Source organism: Mobula birostris, chromosome 14 (genome assembly GCF_030028105.1).
Source record: "Mobula birostris isolate sMobBir1 chromosome 14, sMobBir1.hap1, whole genome shotgun sequence".
Lineage (NCBI taxonomy): Eukaryota > Metazoa > Chordata > Chondrichthyes > Myliobatiformes > Myliobatidae > Mobula > Mobula birostris.
The window spans coordinates 46,572,919-46,597,138 of record NC_092383.1 but is presented as its reverse complement, the minus strand read 5'-3'; the positions used below and the strand labels follow the sequence as shown (position 1 = coordinate 46,597,138).

General features: G+C 40.8%; 1 protein-coding gene across 7 annotated transcripts in view; it reads right to left on the bottom strand.

Annotated features, from left to right (window-relative positions):
- secisbp2l (SECIS binding protein 2-like) overlaps positions 1 to 24,220 on the bottom strand; it is a 195,633-nt gene that overhangs the window by 20,381 nt on the left and 151,032 nt on the right. For 5 of the 7 annotated variants that reach the window (XR_011889084.1, XM_072278482.1, XM_072278485.1 and 2 more), the window contains 7 exons: positions 19,550 to 19,708; positions 18,923 to 19,045; positions 16,017 to 16,184; positions 15,498 to 15,639; positions 14,503 to 14,669; positions 12,806 to 12,944; positions 4,533 to 4,695 (listed from right to left, as the gene is read on the bottom strand). Coding sequence is in view for 6 of the 7 variants with exons in the window: in XM_072278482.1 (XP_072134583.1) it covers positions 4,533 to 4,695; positions 12,806 to 12,944; positions 14,503 to 14,669; positions 15,498 to 15,639; positions 16,017 to 16,184; positions 18,923 to 19,045; positions 19,550 to 19,708 (1,061 nt within the window). In the remaining variant the exon portion in view is untranslated. The remainder of the gene's footprint in view (positions 1 to 4,532; positions 4,696 to 12,805; positions 12,945 to 14,502; positions 14,670 to 15,497; positions 15,640 to 16,016; positions 16,185 to 18,922; positions 19,046 to 19,549; positions 19,709 to 24,220) is intronic. The other 2 variants (XM_072278483.1, XM_072278487.1) reach the window with 2 other exon arrangements.

Here is a 24,220-nt window from a genome sequence, read left to right as displayed (position 1 = left end):
TCAGTTAAATTTCATTACAGCACCCAGCTGGAAGCCCAAGAAGAGTTTATTCGTCATATATGCCGGAACAGTACTGGATCCTTTAAGGTACATATAATTATTAAGTTTGCAGATTACACAAAAACTGGTGTTATGCATAGTGAGGAGGGCTGTCTAAAGCTTCATAGGATAAAGATCAGTTGGAAATTTGGGAGGACTTTCCCAAAAGCGAGTTGATATATTTGGGAAGGGGACCAATATCCTGGCGGGAAAGTTTAATAGAGCTGTTAGGGAGGGTTTAAACTAATTTGGCAGGGGGGTGGGAACCGGAATGACAGAGCGGAGGAAGGGGAAAACAGAAATAAATCTAAGATAGTGAGCAGTAAAGATGTCAGGAAAGATAGGCAGGTGATGGGGCAAATTTGTAGCCATTGGGATGAGTTGCAGTGTAATAAAGTTGCAGTGAAGTCAAAGCAAAAAGTACCAAATACTGGTCTTAAGGTGTTATACTTAAATGCACGCAGCGTAAGGAATAAAGTGGATTATCTTGTCGTACTGCTACAGATTGGCAGTTATGATATTGTGGCCATCACTGAGACGTGGCTAAAGGATGCATGTCTCTGGGAGCTGAATGTCCAAGGATACACAGTGTATCGGAAGGATAGGAAGGTAGGCAGAGGGGGTGGCGTGGCTTTATTAGTAAGAAAAGATATTATATCAAATTAGATAGAGGTGACATAGGATCGGAAGGTGCAGAATCTTTATGGGTTGAGCTAAGAAATCGCAGGGGTAAAAGGACCCTGATGGCAGTTATATACAGGCCTCCAAACAGCTGCAGTGATGTGGACTACAAATTGCAACAGGAAATAGAAAAGGCTTGTCAGAAGGGCATTGTTATGATAATTGTGGGGGATTTTGACATGCGAGTGGATTGGGAAAATCAGGTCGGCACTGGATCTCAAGAGAGAGAATTTGTAGAATGTCTGTGAGATGGCTTTTTAGAACAGCTTGTTGTTGAGCCCACTAGGGAATTGGCTGTATTGGATTGGGTGGTTAGAGGTGATTAGAGGGATTGAGGTGAAGGAACCCTGAGGAGACAGTGATCATAACATGATTGAGTTCACTGTGAAATTTGAAAAAGAGAAGCTGAAATCTGATGTGTTGGTATTTCAGTGGAGTAAAGGAAATTACAGTGGCATGAGAGAGGAACTGGCCAAAGTTGACTGGAAAGGGACACTGGCGGGAAGAACGGCAGAGCAGCAGTGGCTGGAGTTTATGCGAGAAGTGAGGAAGGTGCAAGACAGGTATATTCCAAAAAAGAAGAAATTTTCGAATGGAAAAAGGATACAACTGTGGTTGACAAGAGAAGTCAAACCCAAGGTTAAAGTAGAGGGCATACAAGGAAGCAAAAATTAGTGGGAAGACAGAGGATTCGGAGGTTTTTAAAAGCTTACAGAAGGAAACTAAGAAGGTCATTAAGAGGGAAAAGATGAACTATGAAAGGAAGCTAGCAAATAATATCAAAGAGGATACTAAAAGCTTTTTCAAGTATATAAAGAGTAAAAGACAGGTGAGAGTAGATATAGGACCGATAGAAAATGATGCTGGAGAAATTGTAATGGGAGATAAGGAGATGGCGGAAGAACTGAACCAGTATTTTGCATGAGGAAGACATAGCAGTATACCGGCACTCAAGGGTGGCAGGGAAGAGAAGTGTGTGCAGTCACAATTACGACAGAGAAAGTACTTAGGAAGCTGAATAGTCTAAAGGTCGATAAATCTCCCAGACCAGATGGAATGCACCCTCATGTTCTGAAGGAAGTAGCTGTGGAGATTGCGGAGGCATTAGCGGTGATCTTTCAAAAGTTGATAGATTCTGGCATGGTTCCGGAGGACTGGAAGTTTACAAATGTCACTCAGCTATTTAAGAAGGGGGCAAGGAAGCAAAACGGAAATTATAGACCTGTTAGCTTGACATCGGTGGTTGGGAAGTGGTTGGGAAGTTGTTGGGAGTCGATTGTCAAGGATGAGGTTACAGAGTACCTGGAGGCATTTGACAAGATAGGCAGAACTCAGCATGGATTCCTTAAAGGAAAGTCCTGCCTGACAAACCTATTACAATTTTTTGAGGAAATTACAAGTAGGCTGGACAAGGGAGATGCAGTGGATGTTGTATATTTGGATTTTCAGAAGGCCTTTGACAAGGTGCCACACATGAGGCTACTTAAGATTAGAGCCCATGGAATTACAGGGATGTTACACATGTGGATAGAGCGTTGGCTGATTGGCAGGAAACAGAGAGTGGGAATAAAGGGATCCTATTCTGGGTTGGCTGCCAGTTACCAGTGGTGTTCCACAGGGGTCGCTTCTTTTTATGTTGTACATCGACGATTTAGATTATGGAATAGATGGCTTTGTGGCTAAGTTTGCTGACGATACGAAGCTAGGTGGAGGGGCCGGTAGTGCTGAGGAAACTGAGAGTCTGCAGAAAGACTTGGATAGATTGGAAGAATGGGCAAAGAAGTGGCAAATGAAATACAATGTTGGAAAGTGTATGGTTATGCACTTTGGCAGAAGAAATAAACGGGCAGACTATTATTTAAATGGGGAAAGAATTCTAAGTTCTGAGATGCAACGGGACTTGGGAGTCCTCGTACAGGATACCCTTAAGGTTAACCTCCAGGTTGAGTCGGTGGTGAAGAAGGAGAATGCAATGTTGGCATTCATTTCTAGAGGAATAGAGTATAGGAGCAGGGATGTGATGTTGAGGCTCTATAAGGCATTGGTGAGACCTTACTTGGAGTACTGTGGGCAGTTTTGGTCTCCTTATTTGAGAAAGGATGTGCTGACATTGGAGAGGGTACAGAGAAGATTCACTAGAATGAACCCGGGAATGAGAGAGTTAACATATGAGGAACGTTTGTCCGCTCTTGGACTGTATTCCTTGGAGTTTAGAAGAATGGGGGGGAGACCTCATAGAAACATTTTGAATGTTGAAAGGCATGGACAGAGTGGATGTGGCAAAGTTGTTTCCCATGATGGGTGAGTCTAGTACGAGAGGGCATGACTTCAGGATTGAAGGGCGCCCATTCAAAACAGAAATGCGAAGAAATTTTTTAGTCAGAGGGTGGCGAATCTATGGAATTTGTTGCCACAGGCAGCAGTGGAGGCGAAGTCATTGGGTGTATTTAAGGCAGAGATTGATAGGTATCTGAGTAGCCAGGGCATCAAAGGTTATGGTGAGAAGGCAGGGGAGTGGGACTAAATAGGAGAAAATGGATCAGCTCATGATAAAATGGCAGAGCAGACTCGATGGGCTGAATGGCCTACTTCTGCTCCTTTGTCTTCTGGTCTTATGGAAGTCAAATCAAGTTAAGACATTATTTTTGAACAAAAATCTGCAGGTCCAAGTCCATATATTGTTAAAAGTGGCAACAGGAAGATAAGGTTGCATAGGTCAGGGCTGAAGATATAAGCTTTGGGATATCCTATTATCACTGGTTAGGACACATGGAGGATTGTGCACAGTTCTGGTCACCACACTATTGAAATAATGTGATTGTGATGGAGTGTGCAAGGGAAATTCATCAGGACGTTGTATGGACTGGAGGACTTTCGTCATGGGGAAGAGGTTGGATCAGTTGGGCTTGTTTTTCCTGGAGTGAAGGGGATTCAAGGGTGATCTGACAGAAGTTTACAAATATTATGAGAGGCATGGATAGGAAAGATAGTCAGAACCTTTTGCTCACTGTGGAGTTATCGAAACTAGAAGTATGGATTTAAGGTGAAATTTTAGGGCCAAAGTTCTTTTTTAAACACAGAATTGCTGACAGATGGAAGGGTTCTATCTCGGGTGTTGGTGGAGTAGGGTAAATTCACCAGATTTTAAAGGCATTTCGACAGACACTTAATAGACAAGTCATAGAAGGATATGGTCCTAATTGAGGCATAAATGTCAGCATGGACATGGTGAAACAAAAGACCAATTTCATTATACTACAAACTAATCATTTTTCAGTCCAGTAATTCCATTTATGACAATGCTCCGTGATAAGCTTAGAAGCAGCAGAAGTGATATCTTTAACATACCATCTCTGCAAGCAGTTATGATTCTAAAATACAACTCTTTCCAGTATCACTGATACCGACCCTACGATTTAAGCACGTAACACAAAACATAGCTACATTTCCATTCCAAGACTTCTGAATTACAACTCCAATCACTTGAGGTGAACCCAAAAAGAATATAAACAATCAATATATCCAATGAACTTTCACTTTTCTATATGGTTCTGTCTATCTCTCCCATCCATGCCTCTCATAGTCTTTACATACTTCTGTCTGATCAACATTCAGTACTGTTCCCAAGGAAAAACAAGATGGAGGGCCTTAACCAGAAACATTGACTGTCTACTTCCTCCCACAGATGCTGCCTCACCTGCTGAGTTCGAGAGTTTTTTCCACTCAGCCTCCTCCTTATTTTAAGATAAATCCAAGTTTTCATAACATTTCAAATGAGAAACAACTTTTATAAATTCCTCTGAAATGCTTACTCTCTAAAGCGCCTACTATGAATTTTTGTGATTGTTGAAGACGCCATTGGACTGCCAACTCCAGAACTGACTGGGGAGCCTTGTGAAACTGGTGTCATACTGTACGGAGAATTCTGGCTTGCAGGAGACAGAGATGTATCACTGGTAACACTCAATCCAATATCTAGAAATAAGAACATTTAAACACAACATTTAAATTCACCACAAAGTTCATTTTAGCAATAAGGCCTATTATGCTTCTTGCTCACAGCTTAGTACCTGGGTACATAGACATCCACATCCAGTTTTGAAAATAAATGTGAATGTCAAGTTTTTGCCTATAGCTAGGAGGTTATTTTGGTATTAATTTCAAAGAAGTGTATTACTGAACTGATCTTTCCTTTAGGCTTTTCAACTAAAAGGATTACTTACCAATACCTTGTGAATTTATTAATGGCCAAGACTATTTAAGCTATTGAACCTCACGCTACAACATACAATCAGTTATGCCCTCGACCTTCACTTAGAAGTACAAGTTATTAAATGAACAATTGTACAATATTATTGTACAATTAGTTCATGCAAAGTCACAAACAGAAGGGTTGTGTGTGGTGGTAATAATCTTCTGAAGTGTGTCTATTTCAATGCGAAGAGTATTGTGGGGAAGGCTGATGAACTGAGGGCATGGATTGACACATGGAATTACGACATTATATCCATTAGTGAAACTTGGCTACAAGAGGGGCAGGACTGGCAGCTTAATGTTCCAGGGTTCCGATGTTTCAGACGTGATAGAGGCAGAGGAATGAAGGGTGGGGGGGGGGGGGGTAGCATTGCTAGTCAGGGAAAATGTTACAGCAGTGCTCAGGCAGGACAGATGCTCAAGGCTTGTCTACCGAGGCCATATGGGTGGAGCTGAGAAACAGGAAAGGTATGACCACATTAATGGGGTTGTATTATAGACCAGCCAATAGTTAGCGAGAATTGGAGGAGCAAATCTGCAGAGAGATAGCAGACAACTGCAGGAAACATAAGTTGTGATAGTAGTGGATTTTAATTTTCCACATATTGATTGGGACTCCCATACTTTTTAAGGTCTAGACGGGTTAGAGTTTGTAAAATGTGTTCAGGAAAGTTTTCTAAATCAATATATAGAGGTACCAACTAGAGAGGATGCAATATTAGATCTCCTATTAGGAAACGAGTTAGGACAGGTGACAGAAGTGTGTGTAGGGGAACACTTCGGTTCCAGTGATCACAACACCATTAGTTTCAACTTGATCATGGATAAAGATAGATCTGGTCCTCGGGTTGAGGTTCTAAACTGGAAAAAGGCCAAATCTGAAGAAATGAGAAAGGATCTAAAAAGCGTGGATTGGGACAGGATGTGGCAAGGATGTGATTGGTAAGTGGGAGGCCTTCAAAGGAGAAATTTTGAGAGTGCAGAGTTCGTATGTTTCTGTCAGGATTAAAGGCAAAGTGAGTAAGAATAAGGAACCTTGGTTCTCGAGGGATATTGGAACTCCGATAAAGAAAAACAGAGAGATGTATAACATGTATAGGAAACAAGGAGCAAATAAGGTGCTTGAGGAATATAAAAAGTGCAAAAAAACTTAGGAAAGAAATCAGGAGGGCTAAAAGACATGAGGTTGCTTTAGCAATCAATGTGTAGGATAATCCAAAGAGCTTCTACAGGTATATTAAGAGCAAAAGGATAGCAAGGGATAAAACTGGCCCTCTTGAAGATCAGAGTGGTCGGCTATGTATGCAACCAAAAGAAATGGGGGAGATCTTCCTGAAGAAGGGTTCCGGCCCGAAACGTCGACCGATCTTTCCCACGGATGCTGCCCGACCTGCTGAGTTCCTCCAGCGTGTTGTGAGTGTTGCTTTGACCCCATCATCAGCAGATTATTTTGTGTCTTAAATAGGTTTTTTGCATCTGTATTTACTAAGGAAATTGGCATGGAGTCAATAGAAATAAGGCAAACAAGTAGTGAGGTCATGGAACCTATACAAATTGAAGAGGAGGAGGTGCTTGCTGTCTTGAGGCAAATCAGAGTAGATAAATCCCCAGGACCTGACAGGGTATTCCCTCGGATCTTGAAGGGGACTAGTGTGGAAATTGTAGGGGCCCTGGCAGATATATTTAAAATATCGGTATCCATGGGTGAAGTGCCGGAGGATTGGAGGATAGCCTTGTTTAAAAAAGGCTCAAAAAGTAATCCGGGAAATTATAGGCCGGTAAATTTGACATTGGTAGTAGGTAAATTATTGGAAGGAGTATTAAGAGATAGGATCTACAAGTATTTGGATAGACAGGGACATGGCTTTGTTTGTGGTAGGTCAAGTTTAACAAATCTATTAAGAGTTTTTCAAGGAGGTTACCAGGAAAGTGGATGTAGGGAAGGCAGTGGATGTTGCCCATATGGACTTCAGTAAGGCCTTTGACAAGGTCCCACATGGGAGGTTAGTTAGGAAGATTCAGTCGCTAGGTATATATGGTGAGGTAGTAAATTGGATTAGACATTGGCACAATAGGAGAAGCCAAAGAATGGTAGTGGAGGATTACTTCTGAGTGGAGGCCTGTGACTAGTGGTGTGCCACAGGGATCAGTGCTGGGTCCATTGTTATTTGTCATCTATAGCAATGATCTGGATAATAATGTGGTAAATTGGATCAGGAAATTTGCTGAGGATACAAAGATTGGAGGAGTAGTGGACAGAGAGGAAGGTTCTCAAAGCTTGCAGAGGGATTTGGACCAACTGGAAAAATGGGCGGAAAAATGGCAGATGGAGTTTAATACAGACAAGTGTGAGGTATTGTACTGTGGAAGGACAAACCAAGGTAGAACATACAGGGTAAATGGTAAGGCACTGAGGAGCACAGTAGAACAGAGGGATCTGGGAATACAGATATAAAATTCCCTAAAAGTGGCGTCACAGGTAGACAGGGTTGTAAAGAAAGTTTTTGGTACATTGGCCTTTATAAATCAAAGTATTGAGTATAGGAGTTGGAGTGTTAGGTGAGGTTGTATAAGACATTGGTGAGGCCAAATTTGGAGTACTGTGTGCAGTTTTGGTCACCTAATTACAGGAAGGATATTAATTAGGTTGAAAGAGTGCAGAGAAGGTTTACAAGGATGTTGCCGGGACTTGAGAAACTCAGTTACAGGGAAAGGTTGAATAGGTTAGGACTTTATTCCCTGGAGCGTAGAAGAATGAGGGGAGATTTGATAGAGGTATATAAAATTATGATGAGTATAGACAGAGTGAATGCAAGCAGGCTTTTTCCACTGAGGCAAGGGGAGAAAAAAACCAGAGGACATGGGTTAAGGGTGAAGGGGGAAAAGTTTGAAGGGAACATCGGGGGGGGGGGGGTTCTTCACACAGAGAGTGGTGGGAGTGTGGAATGAGCTGCCGGATAAAGTGGTAAATGCGGACTCACTTTTAACATTTTTTTTTGTAATATAATTTTTATTGAATTTTCAAAGGAATACATGAAAAAATAGAATCTACCCTCCCCTCTCCCCTTAACCCTCCCCCCCACCCCATATATAGTCCTACCTAAAAAGAAAGAAAGAAAAAAGAAAGAAAAGAAGAAAAGAACCGCCTGGGTATTGGAAGGTTTCCACATGCTCCATGGGATTCAAAATAAATTTGGTATGATTAATCGTTACTTTCCCCAAGTGACCAAAGTCTTTATCGGAGCACTTAAATATGCCATCCTATCTTTTGTAAATAAGGGCGCCAAATATTCAAAAATGTTACATATTTGTTTCTTAAATTATAAGTAATTTTTTCGAGTGGAATAGAACTAGCCATTTCATTATTCCAACGATCCATACTTAAATACGAATCAGATTTCCAAGTAACTGCTATAGTCTTCCTAGCTACTGCCAATGCAATTTTTATAAATTCTTTCTGATATTTATTCAATTTAAGTTTCGGTTTTATCCCTTCAATATCACCTAATAGAAAGAATACAGGGTTATGTGGAAGTTGAGTTCCAGTAATTTGTTCCAATAAGATTCTTAAATTTATCCAAAAGGGTTGAACTTTAAAACAAGACCAAGTAGAATGTAAAAAAGTACCAATTTCTTGATTACACCGAAAACATTTATCAGATAGATTTGAATTTAATCTATTTATTTTTTGTGGTGTAATATATAATTGGTGTAAAAAATTATATTGTACTAATCTAAGTCGAACATTTATTGTATTTGTCATACTGTCAAGACAAAGTCTTGACCAATTTGTTTCATCAATATTAATATTCAGATTTGTTTCCCATTTTTGCTTTGACTTATGGGTTCCTTGTTTAATTGTCTGTTCTTGAATCAAATTATACATACAAGAAATAAATTTTTTAATTTTCCCTTTTTGTATTAAAATTTCAATTTCATTAGGTTTTGGCAAAAACATTGTTTGACCCAGCTTACCTTTTAAGTAAGCCCTTAACAAAAGAAAGTATTATTAGATATTTTATATCTATCCTTTAATTGTTCAAATGACATCAATATACCTCGTTCAAAACAATCTCCTATAAATTTAATCCCTTTTTGGTACCAATTATATAAAAGTTGATTGTCCATTGTAAAAGGAATAAGTCTGTTTTGGAACAAAGGCCTCCTTGCTAATAGAGATTTCTGTGTTTCATTATCAACATTTATCTTATTCCATAGATCAATCAAATGTGTTAATATAGGAGATTCTTTCTTTTCCCGTATCAATTTAGATTCCCATTTATATATAAAATCTTCAGGTCTATTTTCTCCTATCTTGTCTAGTTCTATTTTAATCCATGCTGGTTTTTGATCATCGAAGAAAGATGCAATAAATCTAAGTTGATTTGCTTTATAATAGTTTTTAAAGTTTGGAAGTTGTAACCCTCCTAACCCAAATTTACCTGTCAATTTTTCCAATGATATTCTTGACATTTTACCTTTCCAAAGAAATTTTCTCACACATTTATTTAACTCTTGAAAAAATTTCTGTGGCAATTGTATTGGTAATGTTTGAAACAAATACTGTAATCTAGGAAATATATTCATTTTTACAACATTGACTCTACCTACTAATGTTATTGGTAATATCATCCATTTGTCAAGATTTTCTTGAATTTTTTTCAATAGTGGTAAATAATTAAATTTATATAAATTCTTTACATCATTATCAAGTCTTATACCTAAATACTTTATACCATTTACCAGCCATCTAAATTGGGTTACTAATCGACATTGACTATAGTCTCCTTTAGTAAGAGGTAAAATTTCACTTTTATCCCAATTTATTTTGTAACCTGATACCTTCCCATATTCATCCAATCTAGAAGATAATTTATGTAACGAATGTTGTGGGTTTGTTAAATAGATCAAAACATCATCAGCAAAAAGATTAATTTTATATTCCTCCTGATTAACTCTAAAACCCATAATATCTGGATCAATTCTAATTAGTTCTGCTAATGGCTCTATCGCCAATACAAATAAAGCAGGTGATAGTGGACAACCTTGTCTAGTTGACCTTTTTAACTGGAATGGTGTTGAAATTTGAGAGTTTGTCACTACTTTAGCTTTAGGGTTAGAATTTAAAGCTTTAATCCAATTTATAAAAGATGTTTCTAACCCACTTTTAACATTTAAGAAAAACTTAGACAGGTACACAGATAAGAGGTGTATGGAGGGATATGGTCCAGGTGCAGGTCGGTGGAACTAGGCAGTAAAATGGTTCGGCACAGCCAAGAAGGGCCAAAAGGCCTGTTTCTGTGCTGTAATGTTTTTATGGTTTTATATATTTTGGGCAGTAGAAGTGGTTCTTAAGGCTGCCACCCTACTGGCTTACCATCATTTTTGGAGACAAAAGATCATTTTCTTTATTTTGGAAGTTATCTTTACAATTCTGTGACCCAGCTCTCAAATTTATTACCAGATCAAAAGGATTTTCCCCCTCTTTTCTATGTTGGAGTCAATGCCTGTATGGAGACCAACTGTTCTTATTTAATAATTAATAGTAATTTTGAAGTAAAATAAAAATTAGAACTGAAATCCAAAATTAAGTCTTGTATTTATGCATTACTGCAGAGAAAGATCACTTTGCAAAATATGGTTCAAATTCCAACCAATTACCAGGTTTAGAGAATGAAGTGATTTTCCTTTTAATTTCAATGACTGACTGAAGAAATACTTCATCAGAAAATAGTAAGTTTTAATAAGCTACCAGATGGATAAAAGTTTCTTTATAGAAAAAGTTAAAATTTGGTTTAGTTATTTTTTTAAACCAAACAAAGTAACTTTCAAAGATTCAATGGTGTAGCAACTGCTAATAAAAACCTCCTTCACATCAACTCATCAGACATATATATGTGAACCAATCAGACAAATGCTACATCATTCAATAATAATTGCTGTTGGTCAAAGTGCTTATTTGAGGACAGCTTAAGAAAAAATAATGTAACTCCATTATAAAATTTCCAGTTGCCTAAACATGGGTACTCAATGATTGAACAGCTCTCAATTCAGTTTGCCTGCCCTTACATTTGCAAAGAGATGAGTCAGATTCAGATTTTTTTCTGATTCAGATTTATTTATCGCATGAACATGAAAACAGAGTAAAAAGTGTTGTTTGGATTAACTGCACCCTGAAGTCCAGGCTTGAACTCCAGGCGCACTGACTCATTGACCCTCTTGCCTCCTGCTTTCAGGGGGACCCTCTGAACTGTGACAGAACAACATCCAAGGATGTCCTTTGTCACCCATTCACATTGCTGGCCTGGGTGCAGTGTGGAGGCTTATGTGCTTTGTCCCATGTCCATGTCGCTGGGCTTCAAGTGCAGAGCCGAGGCCTAAACTCTGGATGTCCTTTGTCACCCACCCACACCATTGTCCCTTGAGGGCAGAGCAGATGCATAGACTCCAGATGTCCTGCGTTCTAACCATAGAAAGGGTGCAGAGGAGATTTACAAGGATGTTGCCTGGATTGGGGAGCATGCCTTATAAGAATAGGTTGAGTGAACTCAGCCTTTTCTCCTTGGATCGACGGAGCATGAGAGGTGACCTGCTAGAGGTGTGTAAGATGATGAGAGGCATTGATCATGTGGATAGTCAGAGGTTTTTCCCCAGGGCTGAAATGGCTAGCACAAGAGGGCATAGCTTTAAGGTGCTTGGAAGTAGGTACAGATGTCAGGGGTAAGTTTTTTTATGCAGAGCGGTGAGTGTGTGGAACGGCTGCTGCTGGAGGAGGCAGAAATGATAGGGTCTTTGAGAGACTCCTGGATAGGTACTTGGAGCTTAGAAAACCAGAGGGCTATGGGTAAGCCTAGGTAGTTCTAAGGTAAGGACATGTTTGGAACAGCTTTGTGGGCCGAAGGGCCTGTATTGTGCTGTAGGGGTGTATGGAGTGTCAGGGAGGGATAACACCTCTGGTGGCAGAACACGTCGCGTCCTTTTCAAAGCGGTTAGTCCACCTTTGGTCTTGCACCTGGCACTCAGCTCTCACCTGTGGTCCCCATAGCTGTTTGCATGCGACAGCGGCCACACCCCGGGCAACGGCTTCGACAAGCCGGCTGAACCAGGTGCGGATAGCCGACAGGTCTCAAACCTTCAGTGAGATAGGGAGTTGTCTATCCCAGCATGTGAAGACAGACTCCGGCAGATTGAGTGGACGAGACCAATGGAAGGTCCAACGGTCAAGAAGGCGGTCTCTGCAAGCGTTGTGGAATGTGTACAGCAGAACTAGACACAGAATACGTCCCGGTCATCCACTGCGTCTAGTCCCATCTCCAGTCGTCTTGACTCTGTCTTGCCACTGGATCCAGATGGGAATTGGGAAGAGAGAGTGAGGTTGACACTGCGCAACTCTCCCTCACTTAAATGGAAATCACGCGCTAGTCTCGACACCATCATAATGGTGTCGAGGTCCTTATCAACGTTGACGATGGACGAACACATTGTGCTGTAGGTTTTCTATGTTTCTATCCCACCTACACATTGCTGGCCTTTGAATGTGGAGTGGAGGCCTAGGCTCCAGACTGTCTTTCATCAGCCGTCCATATCATTGGCTTTCAAGCACAGAGTGGAAACCTGAACTCCTGATGTCCTTTGACTCAAGCTTCTGGTCAAGATGTGAACATTGGACAATCTCTAACACTCAAAAAGCAGCTACATATTGTGGAAGGCATTTAAATACCAGTAAGAATGTCAATGGTGCATGGAAATGTACCCGAAGAGATAGCTAACCACAAAAAAGCAGAAGATGATCAAAAGAAAATATTAATTCACTCCATTTGTAAGGACTTGCCTTCTTGAGAAACCACTTCTTGTGTTAATTTTGGTTCCTCCTGAAAACCTAGCTGCACATCACCTTGTTCCTCTGACCCCACAATTGTTGGCTCTATCGAAAATCTGTTTTTCTTCTCCTCTCTTTCCTTCAATATAATCTGTGTGCAGTGAAATAAAAAGAATTTTAACATGTTGATTGGAAAATGAAGCAGAACTGCAATTTAAAATTGCTGCATTAAATAGGAAACTAAAACATATATATATCACTATTTTAAACATATATGTGCCTTTTAAATCCATTTAAAGAAATGGTTTTGCATTTTTTCTGTTTAAACCTTTGTACTTGTTTGTTGAAACAAAGGATGGCCAAGCCTTCACTGAAAGCTACAGCTTAGTCAAAAATGGAATTTGTACCGGTTTATCTTGGACTTTACCTCCCTCAGAAAGATGGGCCACTCAGTTTTCACAAGCCATCCCAAAAATACATTAATCTGCATATCCATATTCAAACATTATTTAAGGAAAATATATAATTAGTAATGATTTACTTAGTAAATATATAATATTTAAGAGTCAGCCAATATAACTCTCATTCGTAACAGTCCTTGTCTTTCTTTATCAAAGCCAAATTACATTAAAAACTTAGATGGAATTGATGCTGCTGGTGATGGTGCTTGAGTTAATTTTTCATCCTCAATTTTACGAAATCTATTCTAGATTGTGGTTACGCTTCACCAAAACTAAAATTTCCACAGTCAAGACTGAGACTTAATTCTTTCACCATGCATTAATTATACAGGACAACAATTCTTTTCTAAAGGGTAGCTTCCTCAAAATTTTGTTGTGGTTATGATAGACCACTTGAAGCTGAACACAAATATAATGCATTTAATTGCATAATTGTGATGACACTTTGCAACAGTTCAACTAAGCTAAAAATGTTTTGTTGATGATTTTCATTTGTACTCAGTGTCTGAGGCTTTTCACCTAATAATCAGCCAGCATCGATGGATTCCAGTTGCCTTGATACTGTTTCACCATGACTGCAATGTCCTGGTGAAACTTTTCATCATGCTTGTCAATGAGAGCATCACGATTTGCAGGAAAAGTCTAAATGGGAATGCAACAAATGTGAGGAGCCCAGGCTTTGTCTTAGTCACCAATTTTACACACAAAGTGGAGCTCATAGGCTTTCTTAATAAGAGGAGTCATGTTCTGTTTTTGAGATTTAAGCGTACACTCACCACAAATATAACAGAAAGTATCACGGCTGTTGCAACATTGGCAAGACATTTTGCTATCACAAATACTCCTAAAAACACAACTATTTTATTATAATCAGTACACATAATATGCTTTGCACATGAAGCATGTGCATTAATGTGATTGAAAACCAATATACATGTAAATGTCTGCATAGAACGGTGTGTGCATGATGCTTCACAGGCCTTTCTAAAGCCTGTCCTGCCATGTAGCATCCACCCTGCCTAAGCATGCCTGGACAAGATAGAAAACCCTTCAGCTTATATTGTGGACAACATTTCAACTGACCTGAATTTTGAAATAAGAAAAAGAGGCAATTACAACAAAATGGTGCATGATTAGAAAATTGCATGGTGATTTTCATGATTAGCAGCCCAAGATCCATTAGATACATGCAAAAGTATTCAGGAAGCAAAACCTTTGTTGTCTTGTGCTATCTGATCAAATAGTTACCTTTTTAAGAGCAGTTGGACGTTTTGTTTTTGGAATCTCCCTTTCCTTTCCTCTTTTTATCCTTGGGGCACCAGAATCCAATGGATTATGAAATCCGATAAATTGCTGATTAGGTAAGTTTTTCATGCTTCCACAATCTTTGACAGAAAGAAGTGCTGTTGTACCAACTGCAAGAATGGAGAATAAAACATTTTATTAGCAGAATATTAGCAGGGCACCATGGTAGTGCTGGTAGTGTAGCAGTTACAGCAATGCTATTGGGCCATTAGAATTGGCAGTTTAATTCTGGTACTGGCTATAAGGAGTTTGTACATTCTCCCTGCGACTGCATGAGATTGTTCCAGGTGCTCTAGTTTCCTCCCACATTCCAAAGACGTACCAACTAGTAGGTTAATTGGTCATTGTAAATTGTCCTGTGATTTAGGGTTAGGGTCAGCTCATTGGGCTGGAAGCACCTCTTCTGTGCTGTATCTCTAAATAAATAAATGTATCAATGCTAAGAGTTAGGAGTGAGATCTCAGGACTGGAAGACCAATGTCTGTGAAATGATTTTATCAAATACTTAGGAAAACAAGATCTTTAAAAGATGGAAGTTAAGCTACCTGGGAATGCGATTCAGTTAAATGTCAGCACAATGTCACAGGCTGAAGGGTCTGTATTGTGCTGTAATGTTCTATGTGATCTGTCAGTGTATAATCTCCTGGACCTTATGGCTTTCAATCTGGTCCTTTTTTTTCTTACCCTACCACCCAAGGGGACACATCATTCACGCAAATTGATATCGGATTCTGATACTGGCTCAGTAGAACTCCTCAATTTTTGTAATAGTGGCTGAGGAACATGGTTAGGGTTTATTCTAGGTTCAATTTACGTCAAAGGTAGTGAAAGTGTTCAGTCCCTATAAAGGCATTTGACTGTCATTAGCAGTAACATCAATAATATATCCAGTTTACGGGCAAAATTAGGCACACAAATAGTATAACAATGAAGTTTACCGGAGTATGTCAGTGGTTTTGTATTAGTCATTTGCCTTGCTTTCATGGCTTGTTGCTGTTTCTCTAGTGCAGCTAACATGTCACCAAGATCCAGTTGCACAGGAGCTTTACTCTTCCTCCCTGCTGCCTTATTCAGAGCCTCCTTGAGAAAATGCAAAACATGAAAAAGACCACAGCATAAAATACCTCTGACATTAAATGAATGCTTTGGGATACACAAATGTATTATTTCTTTCATGAAGTTAATCAGGTAATTAAAAAAAATACACAACCTTCATATGAGCTCCATCACAGTGCAAGACATTTATAACCACAAAGTTAATCCAACAGAGTGACTTGAGTTACCTGATTCAAGTAACTTAATCAAATAAGATTAAGTTATGGGTGCCAAAATTTACCTAATTAAATCATGAGCTGCATTTCAATGTTTTCTAACTTAAGCTTTGGCTGTTGTATCATTTAAAACATCTGGGTAAGTATATCTTCAAACTCTAAAGAAACTTCTAAAATGTTACTGACCTGGAGTTTTTTTTGCTCCATGCTAATCTCTGAATACTCCCGAGCAGTGGCAAGTGCTGCAGCCAATGCTTTTTTCCTTTGACTTTTAGCACGTTTTGGAATAGCTGTAGTTATTGGAATTGGTGTCTGCACTATATTGATTGGAGAAGTTTCTGGGAGATCACCCAACTAGGGAAATGCAAAATTAACAAACAATAATAAACATCAAAATTCCTCATTTACTTCATGGATCAGAAAGCAGTAAAATACCATCACCAATCTCCTACAAAATGGTAGACATTTCTGCCCCACTTCGATTCCAGAATCAGATTTATTATTACTGGCATGTGTCGTGAAATTTGTTAGCTTAGCAGCAGTAGTACCATGCAATGTATAACATAGAAAGAAAAAAGTAAATCAACTACAGGACACATATACACAGCGAGTTACAATAAATATGCATACTGAATAGATTTAAAAAGTGCAAATACAGAAATAATATACAGTACATTAAAAAAAGTGAGGTCGTGCTCATGGGCTTAATGTCTACTAAGGAATCATATGGCAGAGGGGAAGAAGCTGTTACTGATTCACTGAGTATGCACCTTCAGGCTTCTGTAGCTCCTTCCTGAGAGTGACAATGAGAAGACGGCATGCCCTGGGTACCCAGGGTGGAGCTGATGAATTTTACAACTTTCTGTAGCTTCTTTCGGTCCTGTGCAGTATTGCCCCCATACCAGACAGTGATGCATCCTGTCAGAATGCCCTCCACAGTACATCTATATAACCATATAACAATTACAGCATGGAAACAGGCCATCTTGGCCCTTCTAGTCCGTGCCGAACTCTTACTCTCACCTAGTCCCACCGACCTGTACTCAGCCCATAACACTCCATTCCTTTCCTGTCCATATATCTATCCAATTTAACTTTAAATGACAACATCGAACCTGCCTCAATCACTTCTGCTGGAAGCTCGTTCCACACAGCTACCACTCTCTGAGTAAAGAAGTTCCCCCTCATGTAACCCCTAAACTTTTGCCCTTTAACTCTCAACTCATGTCCTCTTATTTGAATCTCCCCCACTCTCAATGGAAAAAGCCTATCCACGTCAACTCTATCTATCCCCCTCATAATTTTAAATACTGCTATCAAATCCCCCCTCAACCTTCTACGTTCCAAAGAATAAAGACCCAACTTGTTCAACCTTACTCTGTAACTTGGGTGATGAAACCCAGGTAACATTCTCGTAAATCTTCTCTGTACTCTCTCTAATTTGTTGACATCTTTCCTATAATTCGGTGACCAAAACTGCACACAATACTCCAAATTTGGCCTCACCAATGCCTTGTACAATTTCAATATTACATCCCAACTCCTATACTCAATGCTCTGATTTATAAAGGCCAGCATACCAAAAGCTTTCTTCACCACCCTATCCACATGAGATTCCACCTTCAGGGAACTATGCACCATCATTCCTAGATCCCTCTGTTCTAATGCATTCTTCAATGCCCTAACATTTACCATTTATGCCCTATTTTGATTAGTCCTACCAAAATGTAGCACCTCACATTTATCAGCATTAAACTCCATCTGCCATCTTTCAGCCCACTCTAAGTGGCCTAAATCTCTCTGCAAGCTTTGAAAACCTACTTCATTATCCACTCCACCACCTACCTTAGTATCATCTGCATACTTACTCATCCAATTTACCACCCCATCATCCAGATCATTGATGTATATGACAAATAGCATTGGATCCAGTACAGATCCCTGAGGCATATCACTAGGCACAGGCCTCCAATCCGACAAACACCACCACTCTCTGGCGCCTCCCATCCAGCCACTGCTGAATCCATTTTACTACTTCAATATTAATACCTAATGATTGAACCTTCCTAACCAACCTTCCATGTGGGACCTTGTCACAGGCCTTACTGAAGTCCATATAGACAACATCCACCGCTTTACCCTCGTCATCTATAGAAGCTTTTGAGTGTCTTAGGTGACAAACTAATCCCTTCAAACTCCTAATGAAATATAACCACTACCTTGCCTTCTTTATAGCTGCATCAATATGTTAGGACCAGGTTAGATCCTCAGAGATCTTGACACCCAGGAACTTGAAACTGATCACTCTCTCCACTTCTGATCCCTCTATTAGGATTGGTGTGCTCCCTCACCTTACCCTTCCTGAAACCCACAATCAACTTTTTTGTCTTATGATTTTGCTGCTGCAAAACCACTCCATTAGTTGGCATAACTCGCTCCAGTACGCCCTCTCATCCCCATCTGAGGTTCTACCAACAATGGTTGTACCATCAGCAAATTGATAGATGGTATTTGAGCTATGTATAGCCACACAGTCATGGGTATAGAGGGAGTAGAGCAGTGGGCTAAGCACACACCCCTGAGATGTGTCAGTATTGATTGTCAGCGAGGAGGAGATATTATCACCAATCAGTATAAATTGTGGTCTTCTGGTTAGGAAGTTGAGGATCCAACTGAAGAGGGAGATAGAGGCCCAGGTTCTGTGGCTCAACAAACGGGACTCTGGAAATGCTGTTAAACGCTGAGCTATAGTCAATGAACAGCATTCTGATATACGTAGGCGTATGCATTGTCCAGGTGATCCAAGGCTGCGTGAAGAGCCATTGAGATTGTACCTGCCATAGACCTACTGTGACGATAGGCAAATTGCAGTGGGTCCTGGCTGAGGCAGGAATTCATTCTAGCCATGACCAACCTCTCAAAGCATTTCATCACCAGTGCTGCTGGGTGATCATCATTAAGGCAGCTCACACTACTCTTTTTAGGCATAGTTGCCTTTTTGAAGACATTCAAATTTTAGTGAAGACGTACAAATATTCCAATTTAATATTTTGCTGAATACAATGGGAAACAGATCTAAACCATAAACTCACCCCCAATGGCTTTTTTGTGAGTTGACAAACGGAAGAGCTTTTATTCTGAGCATTATCAAGGCCAACAGTTTTGCCTTTAGAAACCCCAGCTCCACTAATCAACTCTGGAAACTCACTGTCATCCTATTGAGAAAAGTTAAAGACCATGAATGTAAATCATGGTACTAGAGGCAGTTAATGAACAGATGAACAATAATCATTTGATATTTCTCCAAGCATTGTTATACGTTGTTTTTTACAACAGCACATTGGTCTGACATTATATTATTTAATAGAAACCCTTCAGAGCAAGCCAAATGACAATATCAGACTCCACCACATATAGAAGATTTTTTGAACACTGAAACAAGCTTCTTTTGGATTCAATTACATATGAAAACAGGCTACTTCAAGGTATTAGGAATCAATAGGTAGTTCCTCTCTCCACATCAATTCACCAGGACTAATCAGTACTGAAGACATCAATCCTTGTACCAGGCCAGGAACTGAAACTTGCTTTACATAGCAAATAGCCACACCACAAAGCATTACGTTTAATATGCTGCCAAAATTGTAACAACCATTCTAACAAAAATAATCAAACATTTTTAGCTGCATTAATGCAATTATGTACAAAACTTAGAATACCTTAAAATATATTGAGTCAGGATTTTGATCAGCTCCGGTCTTTTGCCCACTGGCAAACTGCAGTGTTTCAGGAGACTGTCTGGCAGTCCAATCGCGATTCTTCTGATGGGTTGGTGTTCTCTCTGATGACAAATCCTGCACCCTTCCTCTGAAGCAATCCTACACACCAAAACTTATCAACTTGTAAACAGCTCACATTTCCCAAAGGTTCACAATTTGCAGAATTATACAAATTCAAGCAGTTCCAGAAAATCTGTTGCCGCTGATTGTGCTACATTTGGGCCATTTCAACATTTCCTGAGAAATTGTACATTCCAGGTCGGAGGAGGCGCGACAGATGAAGGAGTAAGTGCAGGGATTGGCTGAGAAGGAGCGGCTGATTTAAAAAGCTGGTCGTGAGCAGCGAGGAAAACAGACCTTCCAGGTCGGAGGAGGTGCGGCAGGTGAAGCTAATTACTCAAATTATCAGCTAATATAAGCAAGGTTTGCTGTAAGGGAGCGGCCTTGTCGAGGGAAGTGTCTTGTGAGAAAAGTGCGAGTCTTTGGCTCGAGAGTCTTCGGCGAGGAGGCTACGCCATAGTTGGAGAGGGTGAGAAGTGGTGAAGAGATGACCGCTAGGCTGATTCAGTGTGCTGCGTGCATGATGTGGGAGGTCAGGGACACTGATAGTGCCTCTGGCTCCTACACCTGTGGAAAATGTGTCCAGATTCAGCTTCTGAAGGATTGTGTTACAGCACTGGAGAGGCAACTGGATGACCTTAGGTTAATCCGGGAAAACGAGAGTTTTCTGGACAGGACCTACAGTGAGGTCGTTACACCGAGGATACCGGAAGGGGGGGGGGGGGGTGACAATGAGCAAGGAAAGGATGCTTGAAGTACAGGAGACCCCGGGGGATGTGCCTCTGGTAAACAGGTTCACCCTCTTGGAAGCTGTTGGGACAGAAGATGATGCCAGCCTGAGAGGCAGTCAGGTCTGCGAGTCAACAATTGGCGCTGAAGCAAAGCCGAGGAGACAGACTTCAGGCAGAGCCGTGGTAGTAGGGGACTCCACAGTGAGAGGTACAGAAAGGGGTTTCTGTGGCAACAGGCGAGATTTAAGGATGGTGTGTCGCCTCCCTGGTGCCGGGATCCAGGATGTCATGGACCGATTCCAGGGAATCCTCAAGAGTGAAGGTGAACATCCGGAAGTGGTGGTGCATCTCGGCACAAATGACATGGGGAAGAAAAGGAAAGACATTCTACAGCGTGACTTCAGAGAACTCGGAAGGCGGCTGAAAAGCAGGACTTCCAGGGTGGTTATCTCCGGTTTGCTTCCAGTTCCTCGTGCTGGAGTGGGCAAGAACAGGGAGATAATGGATCTGAATGTGTGGCTGAGGAACTGGTGCAGGAAGCAAGGATTTACATTCTTGGACCACTGGGGTATGTTTTGGGGTAAGGATGAATTGTACAAAAGGGACGGGTTGCACATTAATAAGCGGGGCACCAGCATTCTGGCAGGCAGGTTTGCCTCCGCAACACAGGTGTGTTTAAACTAAGTAGTGGGGGGGAGGGGACGAACTGGAAATATAAGGATGGAGATAAAGGGAAAGTGAGAATAAGAAAAGTTAAGAAAGATAGCAGAATCAACAGAGCAGAAAGCTCAAGAAGGGATTGTACAGTATGGCCAAGTGAAATAGGAATTGATATGGGAGGTGAGGGAAGTAATGAATTAAAAGTATTATATATGAATGCACGGAGTATAAGAAATAAAGTAGATGAGCTTGAGGCACAGTTGGGAATTGGTAAGTATGATGTTGTGGGAATAACAGAGACATGGCTTCAAGTGGACAGGGCCTGGGAAATGAATATCGAAAAGACAGACTGATGGGCAGAGGGGGTGGGGTGGCTCTGTCGGTGAGGAATGATATTCAGTCCCTTGCGAGTGGAGACATAGAATCAGGAGATGTAGAGTCAGTATGGATAGAAATGAGAAATTCTAAGGGTAGAAAGACCCTAATGGGAGTTATCTACAGGCCCCCAAACAGTAGTCTGGATGTAGGGTGTAAGTTGAATCAAGAGTTAAAATTGGCATGTCGCAAAGGTAATGCTACAGTTGTTATGGGGGATTTCAACATGCAAGTAGACTGGAGGAATCAGGTTGGTACTGGACCCCAAGAAACGGTGTTTGTGAAGTCCCTCCGAGATACATTCTTAGAACAGCTTGTACTGGAGCCTACCAGAGAGAACGCAATTCTCGATTTAGTGTTGTGCAATGAACCGGATTTGATCAGGGACCTCGAGGTAAAGGAGCCATTAGGAGGTAGTGACCATAATATGATAAGTTTTAATCTACAATTTGAGAGGGAGAAGGGAAACTCGGAAGTGTCAGTTTTACAGTTGAACAAAGGGAACTATGGTGCTATGAGGGAGGAGCTGGCCAAAGTTCAATGGAACAATACCCTAGCAGGGATGACAGTGGAACAGCAATGGCAAGCGTTTCTGGGAATAATGCGGAAGGTGCAGGATCAGTTCATTCCAAAGAGGAAGAAAGATCCTAAGGGGAGTAAGGGGAGGCTGTGGCTGACAAGTAATAGACAGTATAAAAATAAAAGAGAATAAGTATAACATAGCAGAGATGAGTGGGAAGCCAGAGGATTGGGAAACTTATAAAGAGCAACAGAAGGTAACTAAAAAGGCAATACGTAGTGAAAAAATGAGGTATGAAGGTAAACTAGCCAAGAATAGAAAGGAGGATAGTAAAAGCTTCTTTAGGTATGTGAAAAGGAAAAAAAATAGTTAGGACCAAAATTGGGCCCTTGAAGACAGAAGCGGGTGAATTTATCATGGGGAACAAGGAAATGGCAGAAGAGTTGAACAGGTACTTTGGATCTGTCTTCACTAGGGAAGACACAAACAATCTCCCAGATATAATAGTGGCCAAAGGACCTAGGGTAATGGATGAACTGAAGGAAATCTATATTAGGCAGGAAATGGTGTTGGACAGACTGTTGGGTCTGAAGGCTGATAAGTCCCCGGGACCTGATGGTCTGCATCCCAGGGTACTTAAGGAGGTGGCTTTAGAAATCGTGGACGCATTGGTAATCATTTTCCAATGTTCTATAGATTCAGGATCAGTTCCTGTGGATTGGAGGGTGGCTAATGTTGTCCCTCTCTTCAAGAAGGGAGGAAGAGAGAAAACAGGGAATTATAGACCAGTTAGCCTGACATCGGTGGAGGGAAGGATGCTGGAGTCAATTATAAAAGATGAAATTACGACACATCTGGATAGCAGTAACAGGATCGGTCCGAGTCAGCATGGATTTACGAAGGGGAAATCGTACTTAACTAATCTTCTGGAATTTTTTGAGTATGTAACTATGAAAATGGACAAGGGAGAGCCAGTGGATGTAGTGTACCTGGACTTTCAGAAAACCTTTGATAGAGTCCAACATAGGAGATTAGTGGGCAAAATTAGGGCACATGGTATTGGGGCAGAGTACTGACACGGATTGAAAATTGGCTGGCTGACAAAAAACAAAGAGTAGCGATTAACGGGTCCCTTTTGGAATGGCAGGCAGTGACCAGTGGGGTACCGCAGGGTTTAGTGCTGGGACCGCAGCTGTTTACAATATATATTAATGATTTAGATGAGGGAATTAAAAGTAACATTAGCAAATTTGCCAATGACACAAAGCTGGGTGGCAGTGTGAAATGTGAGGAGGATGTTATGAGAATGCAGGGTGACTTGGACAGGCTGGGTGAGTGGGCAGATGCAGTTTAATGTGGATAAAGGTGAGGTTATCCACTTTGGTGGTAAGAACAGGAAGGCAGATTATTATCTAAGTGGAGTCAAGTTAGGAAAAGGGTAAGTACAATGAGATCTAGGTGTTCTTGTACATCAGTCACTTGTACAAGCATGCAAGTACAGCAGGCAGTGAAGAAAGTTAATGGCATGCTGGCCTTCATAACAAGAGGAATTGAGTATAAGAGCAAAGAGGTCCTTCTGCAGCTGTACAGGGTCCTGGTGAGACCACACCTGGAGTATTGTGTGCAGTTTTGATCTCCAAATTTGAGGAAGGACATTCAGCTATTGGGGGAGTGCAGCGTAGGTTCACAAGGTTAATTCCCGGGATGGCGGGACTGTCATATGTCGAAAGATTGGAGCAACTGGGCTTGTATACTCTGGAATTTAGAAGGCTGAGAGGGGATCTTATTGAAGAATATAAGATTATTAGGATTGGATATGCTGGAGGCAGGAAGCATGTTCCCGCTGATGGGTGAGTCCAGAACCAAAGGCCACAGTTTAAGAATAAGGAGTAGGCCATTCAGAACTGAGTTGAGTATAAACTTTCACCCAGAGAGTGGTGGATATATGGAATGCTCTGCCCCAGAAGGCTGTGGAGGCCAAGTCTCTGGATGCTTTCAAGAAAGAGATGGATAGAGCTCTTAAAGATAGCAGAATCAAAGGTTATGGGGATAAGGCAGGAACTGGATACTGATTGTGGATGATCATCCACGATGACAGTGAATGGCAGTGCTGACTCAAAGGGCCGAATGGCCTACTCCTGCACCTATTGTCTATTGCTCTGCTGTGACCACTCATAATAAAATTTACCTTCACAGAGCACCATTTCTCAATAGTGTTGACAACAACATCTGGCAACTCCCTGCCTTCACTAAAACCTGAAAATA